This window comes from Trichoderma breve, chromosome 4, assembly GCF_028502605.1.
Source record: "Trichoderma breve strain T069 chromosome 4, whole genome shotgun sequence".
Lineage (NCBI taxonomy): Eukaryota > Fungi > Ascomycota > Sordariomycetes > Hypocreales > Hypocreaceae > Trichoderma > Trichoderma breve.
In genome coordinates, this window is record NC_079235.1 from 455,042 (window position 1) to 465,533 (window position 10,492).

At 49.3% G+C, this 10,492-nt stretch overlaps 5 protein-coding genes across 5 annotated transcripts; 2 read left to right on the plus strand and 3 right to left on the minus strand.

Annotated features, from left to right (window-relative positions):
• Positions 1-98: 98 nt before the first annotated feature.
• T069G_06454 (pyridine nucleotide-disulfide oxidoreductase domain-containing protein) lies at positions 99-1,382 on the minus strand (the record flags this gene model as incomplete). The annotated part of the gene is made up of 1 exon (XM_056173664.1): positions 99-1,382. The coding sequence occupies one exon, from the start codon at positions 1,380-1,382 to the stop codon at positions 99-101; it is 1,284 nt and encodes a 427-aa protein (XP_056027243.1).
• A 621-nt stretch (positions 1,383-2,003) lies between these two features.
• T069G_06455 (calcineurin-like phosphoesterase domain-containing protein) lies at positions 2,004-3,994 on the plus strand (the record flags this gene model as incomplete). The annotated part of the gene is made up of 2 exons (XM_056173665.1): positions 2,004-2,173; positions 2,296-3,994. 2 exons carry the CDS (start codon positions 2,004-2,006, stop codon positions 3,992-3,994), a joined length of 1,869 nt encoding a protein of 622 aa, XP_056027244.1.
• Positions 3,995-4,396: 402 nt separating this feature from the next.
• Positions 4,397-8,159, plus strand: T069G_06456 (ankyrin repeats (3 copies) domain-containing protein; the record flags this gene model as incomplete). Its single annotated transcript, XM_056173666.1, has 4 exons — positions 4,397-4,939; positions 4,997-5,630; positions 5,690-6,296; positions 6,362-8,159. 4 exons carry the CDS (start codon positions 4,397-4,399, stop codon positions 8,157-8,159), a joined length of 3,582 nt encoding a protein of 1,193 aa, XP_056027245.1.
• Positions 8,160-8,861: 702 nt separating this feature from the next.
• On the minus strand, positions 8,862-9,425 carry T069G_06457 (uncharacterized protein; the record flags this gene model as incomplete). Its single annotated transcript, XM_056173667.1, has 1 exon — positions 8,862-9,425. One exon carries the CDS (start codon positions 9,423-9,425, stop codon positions 8,862-8,864), a length of 564 nt encoding a protein of 187 aa, XP_056027246.1.
• A 215-nt stretch (positions 9,426-9,640) lies between these two features.
• Positions 9,641-10,303, minus strand: T069G_06458 (uncharacterized protein; the record flags this gene model as incomplete). Its single annotated transcript, XM_056173668.1, has 1 exon — positions 9,641-10,303. One exon carries the CDS (start codon positions 10,301-10,303, stop codon positions 9,641-9,643), a length of 663 nt encoding a protein of 220 aa, XP_056027247.1.
• Between the last annotated feature and the right edge of the window lie 189 nt (positions 10,304-10,492).

Here is a 10,492-nt window from a genome sequence, read left to right on the forward strand (position 1 = left end):
TAGGAGCGAAAGGCGCAAATGAGTTATAGTAGATAAGGTAGATGTTATGAGACGCAACTCTTCAAAGGCAAAACTCTACAAACACGTATCATACCCTGCTACAGGAGCTTGGAAGTAAAGAAACTGACAAGTGATAAAGCTTTGCCCTGAAGCTGCTGCGAGGTAGCTGATTGAAGCGCTGGATCTCCGGCAGCAAGCGCCTTGGTCGGATTAGTTGTCTCTGGAGGGTATATCAAAGTTCCGTTGATGTATGTCTTGATCTTCTTGGCTATTGCCCCAGAAAGCACCACCTTGCGCTCCCAGCCTTGCGTGAGAACCGCTCCATACGGGCCGAGATCAAGACATGTGACATATGATGGCTGGTAGTATGGCGCGGTTGGCAGATTGAGAAGATCTGCTGCAGCATTGTAGCCCGCTGCTCGGCCCATTGGTATGGCGTGTTGACATGACATGAGGGCATCGTGGCTCTGGTCACCCGTCGGGGCACAAGCCGAGTCGCCAGCTACGAAGATGTCCTTATTCGACGGTAGGCGAAGATCTTGGTCGACGCGTAGGCGGCCCAATGCGTCCTTGTCCCCCGGAATCTGCTTTGAGAGCTCTGTGGCTGCTACACCGGCCGTCCAGACGACGGTCATGGCTTCAATACGCTCACCTGCTTGGGTCGTGATGCCAAGAGCGTCGATGGCGGTGACTGTTGTCCCGAGTTTCGTCTCTACTCCCAACTGACGAAGAGCTCGGGAAATGACGTGGCGGGGTCCCTGTCCAAGGGTATCGCCAACCTCTCCCCCCCGCGAGACAAGCAAGACTTTGGTATCGGCATCCTTGCCCAAGATGGACCGAAGCCGCCCTGTCATCTCTGTGGCAAGCTCGATGCCCGTAAAGCCTGCTCCGCATACAATGACGGTGTTTCGAGCCTTGCTCGGAGGTTTTGACTTGAGACTTTGCAGGTGGTTTTCCAACTTGACCGCGGAACTCAACGTGTCAACATCAAAGGCATGGTCGTCCAGGCCGGGGATGGGAGCTCGGATCAAGGAGCTCCCAGCCGCGAATATCAAACGATCATAGGGCTGTACTGATGTAGAACCAGAGGGGCTGGCAATTAGGACATGTTTTTCCTCGACACGGATAGCCTCGACTGTGCCTTGGATGAAGCGAATCCCCGTCGCGCTGAAGAGGTCGGTGAGTGGGAAAACGAGGTTTGCCGGGTTTGATTCGTAGAGCCTAGGCCGTAGGACGAGTTGTGGCTCAGGCGCAATGAGAAGGACTTGTATATCAGCCGCCGCTGGATCTTTGTTGAGGTGCAGGGAGATGAGCCGCCTGGCTGAAAGAGCGCTGAAGACGCCGGCAAACCCAGCGCCAACGATGACAATATTGAGTGGCATAGCAACAACCTTGGATAGGAAAGGCAAGAAACGCAGGAAAGGCAAATAGTATTGATAAATCGGGCTCAATTGCCAAAAGACTGCATGTGGTGGCACTCGCGCTCAGGAATGAATGTCTCTGCTGGCTTGTCTTGTCCGCGAGGCTCCCGTCTTTTATACGAAAAGAGATGTCGGACTTTGCATGTTGGCTGATTCACCCCAACTCTTGCTCTTGCTAGGCCTAGCCGGCGATCCCAGAGCACTATAATTATAATTGTCGGAGAACAGGTACGCAATGATTACATGTATTACTACCCAGTTGATATGGATGATGGACGATGGAGATGGATATTCGGGTGATCCATTGGATATTCGGGTAATGGATACCTCCGTGTCCGAGGAACGCCGTTAGTGGATCACAGTGGCTCAATAGCGGCTAGCCCCCCGCTGATGTCACCTGGGCCACCTTGATGGCCTAAACCAGGCACCTGAGCTCCCTTGTGACTCCAGCATCTAATCCTCCCATCTTCAATCCTAACCCGCCATCGCCATCGCCATCGCCATCTTCATCACCAAATCGCCATTGCCATCGCCATCACTGTCGTTATCCATGGAATCCTAACCTCATCTTTTCCCTGCATCATGCTTGAATCTCTCTTTCTCGGCGGGCTCATCGCTGCCGCCGCGGTCGAAGCCGCGCAGCCCGGCGCTGTCAAGCCGGTGGCGGCACCCATGCGAGACCTGACTTGGGGCCAGCTCAACTTTCTGCACACGACAGACACGCACGCCTGGCTCAGCGGGCATTTCCTCGAGTAAGTAGCTCAATTCAGCCTTGATCTCTTTGCTCGGATCTCCAAGGATGGAGAGGCTACGGGGAGTTGAAGCAGCAGTCGCAACAGTCGCAACGCGTGCTCACATCCTTTCTTCCATATAGGCCCTCCTTCTCTGCCGATTGGGGTGACTACATCTCCTTCTCCCAGCATATGCGCAAGCTGGCCGACGACAAAGGCGCCGATCTCCTCCTCATCGATACCGGCGACCGCATCGAGGGCAGTGGCATCTACGACAGCTCCATCCCAAAAGGTCTGTACCAGTACGACATCTACGCTCAGCAGAAGATTGATCTTATCACTACCGGCAACCATGAGCTGTACAAATCCTATTCGATCGACATGGAACACAATACCACCATTCCCAACTTCAAGGAGAACTACATCACATCCAACTTGGACTACATTGATCCCAAGACTGGCAAGCGCGTGCCCCAAGCCCAGCGATACCGCAAGTTCAAGACCAAGAACCTAGGCATTAACATTGTGTCCTTTGGCTTCCTCTTCGACTTTACAGGCAATGCCAACAACAGCATCGTTCAGCCGGTGGCCGATACCGTAAAGGAGGATTGGTTCCAAGAGGCCATCAAGGAGAAGCCCGACCTCTTTGTGGTCATTGGCCATGTCGGCGTGCGCATGGAAGAATTCAGAACTGTCTTCAAGGCTATTCGCAAGGAGGATTGGGACACGCCCATCGCGTTCTTCGGCGGCCACCTACACATTAGAGACGCCGTGAGCTATGACTCCAAGTCATTAGCCATCGCCTCCGGTCGATACCTTGAAACCATCGGCTGGATGTCTATCGATGGCATCGTCAAGAAGCAGCCCAAAGACGATGAGAACGAAGAAGTTGAGATTAAAAAGGGTCCCACATTCACACGCAAGTATATTGACAACAACCTGTACGGAATGTACTATCACACTGGCTTAAACGAGACAACCTTTCCCACCAAAGAGGGCCAAAAAACGAGCAAAATGATTGAGAATGCCCGCAAAACTCTCAATCTTGGCCATCGCTACGGCTGTGCACCCCGAGACTTGTGGATGACCAGGGCCCCGTATCCCAGCAAAGACAGCATCTACACTTGGCTTGAAGAAGAAGTGCTCCCCGACGTGGTTGTCAACAAGGACCGGAAGGACAAGCCTCGACTGGCCATAGCCAACACGGGTGGCATTCGCTTCGACATTTTCAAGGGTCCTTTTACACGAGACGATACATTTACCGTGAGCCCTTTCACTAGTGGCTTCCGCTATGTGCCCGATGTTCCGTACGAAATTGCTGCCAAGGTTATCGGGCTTCTCAACAGCCAGTCGAGAATCTTTGTTGCTGGACTTCCAGACACCCGACAGTTGACCATTCCGCAGCTAATGTATCCACGCCCGAGATATCTTGATGAGACTGAGGTTGAGACTGAAGTTGAGACTGTTGAACAAGTCGAAGATGAATCAGAGGCTCGCCTCGAGCTGCGTGGAGTGGATGCCTCGGGGGACAATGATGAAATCTTTGGCGGCTATACGACAAAGGACGACATCAGCAAAGACGGAGATGACACCGTCCACAAGCCCATTGATTTTTACGCAGTGCCCAACTGCATCCAGGCCGAGATTGATTTCCCGACCGAAGAAAAGCCCGAGACGGTAGACCTCGTCTTTCTCGACTTCTTACAACCATGGATGATACCCGCCCTCAAGTTTAGCGGCGGCGATTACAGTGCCAAAGATATAGAGCCGTATATGGAGGGAACGTTGACGGACAAGTTGGCTAACTGGATTGGCGACAACTGGAAGGATGAATGCAACTAGATGATTTTTGACCAGTTGTCAAGTTTTGCATAGGCCTGTTTTTGGAAGGAGTTTTGTTTCTCATAATTTGGAATGTGATGATGCGATTTAACATGATAGATTGCTATATGAATGATACAACTTTGAATCGTCTACGCGCATTGATGCTACCTTTTCATAAGTGACTCCATGGTTTGCCATCTTGTACTCAGAACAACCAAGGCGTTTTATCTACGCCTAATAGTTGGTCAGGCAGAATGAAGCATTTTGCTGTCCAATCAGTTGTTAGAACATCCATGTATAGGCATGCAACATATGCTGCGGGGTCTGCTGACGGCGGCTCTGTGATTAATCTTCTCTTCCGATGAATTTCTTATCCCGCGCCAGATTTTATCCATTAATCTTTATGGGATACAGGAAAACATGGCAAAGACAAGCGTCAGAAAGAGATTAAAAGAGTGGAAGAATTCCCTCAAGTCTTCTGGGCGCTCTCCTAACAAAAGCCTTCTGTCAAGTCCAAACCAATCTCACGCATCGTTACAAAGCCGCCTTGACGAGCCAAATCTCCAGCAGCCAAATCTCCAGCAGCCAAATCTCCAGCAGCCAAATCTCCAGCAGCCAAATTGCCTGCCATCTCCAGCTCAACAACCAGTTGTCTCGGATCTTTGGGACGAGGCATTCCGCAAAGTCAATGATGAAACACAAAGATGGATTAAAAACCATGGGCTCGATTCATCAGAGCGGGCAAAGTCAGAAGATCTCGTTGAGCTGATTAAGAACAAAAGTGAATTACTCTCCGAAGAAACAGGTTCACTTTTAAAAATTGAAATTGGGAGTCAAAAGCTGGTATTCCGCGAATATATCTCTGATATTGTCACATTTCTTACCACGGTTGGCGACATCGCGATCAATTTCGCACCCCCACAAGCTGGTGTGCCATGGGCCGCGGCAAAGGCACTGCTGAGGGTAAGACGGCCAAATTTCCAGGAATCTACTACTATTCTAATTTACTGATTGAACTAGATTCCGGTTAAACAAATTGAGCAAATGGCAGCACTTGCTGGAACAGTTCAATTATTTACACGCATTGTCCAGAGGGGTCAGGTATACGAGCATTTATACAACGCAACAACGGCAGATGAAGAAGCTGTATCAAATCTACGCGACGCCTTGCGAGATCTATACGTTACGGCAATAGAGCTACTGGCTCGGACTGATATCTTGATTAAAGGTGGATTGGTCAAACAAACGTTAAACGCCATTCTTCGACCTGAGCAGGCTTCAGACCTTGTTTCTGACTTGTTGATGAAAGAGCAAAAGGTTTCACTGGAAGCTCAAGTCTACGAGGCTTCTCGCAGTGCTAAGACTGGTTTAAAAACGGATGAAAGAATAAAGGCCCTGTTGACGAATCTAGATAAACTGTCGACGCCCATTAGTCGAATTGACAAGGGAGTCGATAATCTTCTAGAGGAGGTTGAAAAGAACCAATTAGAGGGACTCATGGACTTTATTAGCTCAGAAAAGTTTGGTAAGGGCCACGTTACTATCAAAGAATCGAGGATAGAAGGGACTGGAGACTGGTTGATTAACCACGAGGGACTTCGCGATTGGGAAGCGATACCATCCTCTTCAACGCTCTTATGTCTCAAAGGAACTGGTAAGCTCTTCCAGGAATACTTAGTTAGCTCATGCATTTCTACTTCTAACACACATTAGTCGGTACTGGTAAGACGTATCTTACCTCTCGGGTAATTGATCATGTAAAGCAAACCTTGGAGACATCGCCTCATGACGAAGGTTTTGCTTTTTTCTATTGCAACCGATCCGGTCCCCTAATGTTGGACCCCCTTGTTGTTCTGAGGAGCTTTGTTCGCCAATTGTCTTACAAAGCATACCACTACGACCGCATCCAAACCAGCGTCATCCAGAAATGTGAATTGGCAAAGCGAGAAGGGAGAGATTTGAGCTATGAAGATTGCAAAGAGCTCATCTTAATCTCTCTAAACCTCTATCCAAAAACCACTTTAATCCTCGACGCCTTGGATGAATCTGATATTTCAACATATAACTTGGCAGAGCTTCTGATTGAGCTAATGGAAAAGGCTACAAAACCCGTCAAAATTTTTATTTCGACTCGCCCTGATCGAGAATACCTAAAGGTCCTTGAAGACAAATATATAATTACAGTTAATAGCGATAATCAGCAAGGCGACATTGAGAAATTTCTTCACGAAACACTATACTCTCAGTTATTTTTCAACAGGCGCCAGGCGGAAATTCAGGAACTAATTAAAGAAACTTTTAGATCTCGAAATGGCGGGATGTAAGCTAAACTGCTACCTGTCTACTGTTCTTACACGTCTAATCAGTAAAATCTATTGATTTTAGGTTTCGATGGGTCTATTTACAAGTCAAAAGTCTGCTGAAATGCATCTCGGATGATGCAGTCAAGACATGGGCCAAAATGGTGCCTCGCGATCTAATGGCGGCATACGACCAGTTATGGGAGAGTATACAAGAGCAGCATAACGAAGACGACGTGGCATTAGCCGAGCGTGCCATTCAGTGGGTGCTGTGTGCTTTTGAGCCACCTCAATCCGATATCCTCCTAGAAGCCCTCCAATACTCTTTAGAAAGAGATGGACTGGTACAAAAGGAAAAGCACTCTGAAGAAGAAATTTTGTTACTTTGCCAAGATCTTCTGACGATTGATCCAGAGAAACGGATATGGACGCTACCACATGCTTCAGTGGCTGAATATTTCGAGTCTAGAAATATGACTCTAGAAAAATGCGATGTCTTTGCTTCTCTTACATCGCTCAACTTTATGATGGAATCTAAATCACAAACCTCCCATCTCAAATGGAAAGTTTATGAATTCGACACTTTCGAAGAGTATGTTTCATTTACATGGCCAAGGCACGTTCAACGATATGATAAATGGCTGGGATCAATGAAGGGCGCAGATCCGGACCAAACACTCGTTACCACGCTTAAGCGCTTTCTCGGCTCTGTAGAAGAGAATGGCGACTACTATCGGAAATGGCTAAACAAAATTGATGGATCATATAAACACTCGGAACTGACGCCCGAAAATATGACCTTTCTCGTCATGTGCCGCTATGGGTTTTACTACGTTTTGCGTGACTGGTGGGAAGAGGGTAAAATCACTAAGGAAATGGCGCTCAAGAAATGCAATATTAGTTTTAAAGATGGCTATAACTCACTTGCACTTGCAGCTGAAGGTGGATGCCTGCCGATTTGCAGATATTTGGTGGAAGTCATTGGTTTGGACAATCCCCCTACTAAAGGACATTGCTGGGCCATGCAAGAGGCAATAGATGACCAGAACAAGGATATCGTCTCATTGTTGGTGGAGGAAGCAAACGTCGATGTCAACATCTGTTACCTCCGCGAAACAGCTGTGCAATTCGTGGCAGAGTGTCGGAGTAATGATACTGATATGCTGCAGTGGTTTGTAGACCAAGGCTGGGTCGATGTGAACAGGGAGGGCGGCGAACTATATGGCAATGCCCTCATCGCAGCAGCACTTAGCTCTAAAATCGAATCGGTCGAGATTCTGATCAAAGCTGGAGCTGAGGTGAATGCCACGGTGGAGCGTGGCCTCTATGGTAGTGCCCTTGTTGCTGCAGCAACAGCATCGAGGCACTATGATTACATTGAAAAGATCCAGTTGCTTCTCAGCCACGGTGCAGATCCCAACCAGCCCATGAAAGGCGGCAAATATGGCAGCACACTGGAAGCGGTAATTCTCAATGCTTTCTTTATGGGTGATGATGAATTGGCTGTGAGCAAACAGTCGCTTGAGCTTTTGCTAGAAGCTGGCGCTGATCCCGCAATCATATCTGACCGGGGAGATCATGGAAGTGCACTCGCCGCCGCCGCATGTTGTGGATATAAAGACTTCCTAATGATGATGATTGATGTTACTGGCAGGGAACAGGCAATTGAATGTCTTGGCCACAGTAGATGCCCCAGGGTGCAACGATTTAACGGTGAGAAGCATGTTGAGACATGGAAGCAAGGCAGATCAGACATAATCACATATCTCACCAACCAAGTCGCAGTGGAGCATGAGACTCTTTACAGAATTGGGTTGCGGGATGTCGAGCCCAAGGAAATAATACCCGGCTATAGGAGGTTCTTTATTGTTGAATACGATTAATCTCAGGCCCTTCTACTACTATTTGTCGTATCAAGATTATTGATGCGGATCGATAGTAATGGTGGATTGAGCCTGTACGTTTCCGGCAGTTGTTAGCGACGAACATTAAGAAAGAAGAAGTCGACATCTGCCCGTGCTTGCCTCGTTGCTCTTGGTAGATCATTGGCCCAGCACTCATATGAAACATAAACAGTGGAAACGAGATCCCGGTAACATGTTGACCATCCCTACTCAGCTTCTTATGTCTTCATTTCAGATATACATATAAAAACATGATCCGCATGCTTTTGCGCTGACATACACGAAGGCTTTGAGCTTCTAATAAAATTCATTTACAATAACCAATCGCAAGCAGTTGACAGTTCTCATTTGAAACTTTTCTTGCAGTCATTCATGCAGCATTTCCGTTACTTGAATCGTGCCGCAGCTGCCCAGCCATTCCACGACTACCGCAGGCCATCTGAACGACGAGATGCCCGTTACAACGCCAGATGCAACTGTCAGACAAGCAGACCTTTTTATATCAGGTCGCGGTGAGCCTCTCAGGCCAGGCACCGTAGTCATAGCCGAATCCAAGATCAAGTTCGTTGGGGCCGAGACAAAGTTCCTGCCGAGTACCGCTCCATCACTCCACTCCATGTTCCCATCCTAATGCCCGATACATTATATATATCTTGCTCTCATCTTACATATCAGCTTTCTTCATAGCTCCTCATTCTCAACCACTTCGTACTGATATCCCTCGACTTGATCCTGTGACCTAGGCCAAAATTCGACTACAAACGGCGCGCTGCCCTCTCGAATGACCTTGAGCTTCAATGTCGCGCTGAATTGCGATCGCACTGTCAAATGCGTTGATCCACACTCCAGCTCAATACGGTCCCAGTCCCGTATCCCGGCCAGTTGTGCTCGGGAGCCCTGAATCAAGCCCTTCACGATGCGTGGTCCTTGGAGCAATGAGGTCTCATCAAATCCAAGCTCGAATTTTTCCAATTTTCGTTGAACAAGTCTAACTTGCCAGGGGAGCCGTTCCAGGCCGTGAACCCCCGGAACCAGCAACCCGCCCTCTTTCATCTCCGTCACGAGCGTATCTGCTCTAGTTTCGTCGCCACCGAGCAACTGTGAGAGACGTTGCAGGTAGTCTTCTACTCCAACACTCTCTCCGCCTTGCAGTCTGTCTGCAAGAGGCCCGACCAGATCGTCGATGGAATGTCCAGCGGTGCGAAGGAGGTCATTGACCTGGAGCGCAAAAGCGAACCCCCGCATATACGGCATGTGTTGCGCATCCGTCGTGTTCCAGATGACCTTCTGGACTCGTTCTAGCGATCAGGTAGCCAAAGGGTTCGTATAATAGGCAACCAGCCTCTCGTTGGGGCGAGCAACACCCAGTTATGGACCATCTCATGTGCCAGCACAGCCTCGCGATCCTGCAGGCTCGGATAACAATCTCGCTCCGAGTCGTCGTAACCGTACATGAAGGATCATCGGAGTGCAGTCCCTGTTAATGAGCCCCGGAATGGGTTGTGCCGCAGGAATATGCGATAGCTGTTCCCTCTGTCTCGGAAGAAAGCAGACATTTCTCGGAACAGTTTCTGAAGGCGCGTTCCCAGCGGTAAAGGGTCAAATGTCGGAGTGCCAAGCCAGTACATGTTGAAGACATCGGCCTCGTCTATATGCATGTAGTCGTCGGGAGACGTCATCCGATGCAAGGGCCCCACGGCAAAGTACGCCTCCTGCACACCAGAAGCAATACCAACAAGGCTCTTGGTCGCTATTTCGAAAGGACCCTCGCCGTCCCCCATCGACCATGCGGCCAACGTTCCCTGGGGACTTTTGGACAGATACCAGCGGAGAGTCGTGAGGATTGTCACCTCCGGTTCGTTCGGCGGTGCTCTCAAGAAGGCCATGCCCGAGCCGATCAGCCCGCCTTGATCAACCCGGAGGTCGAGAGCAGGACCGTTCTTTGTATCTCTCGAGACGCGCCGTGTAAGGGCTGTGTAGATAACGCTGACATTTCCAACAGTCGGGCGGCCAGTTTTCCAGACTCGGGCCGTGACTGGGCCAGACCTCTTGATACGCTCTGTTACCTGAAGTTCACCCTCGGCATCAGAAAACAAAACCCCAGCATCTGAGACGTATCCCATGTCAATGCTAGCGGTATTGATAAACAGCTCAAAAATAATCCTGGCCTTGTCGGAATGCTCGCCCCCAGATGACCTGATTCACATTGAGGGCTGAAGTGCTGCCCTGAGAGCCAGTGAACAGCGGTGTTAAAGTTACGTCGATGTTGGTGGATGCCATTGCTGTCTGTTGGGCCATTACCACGGCCGTCA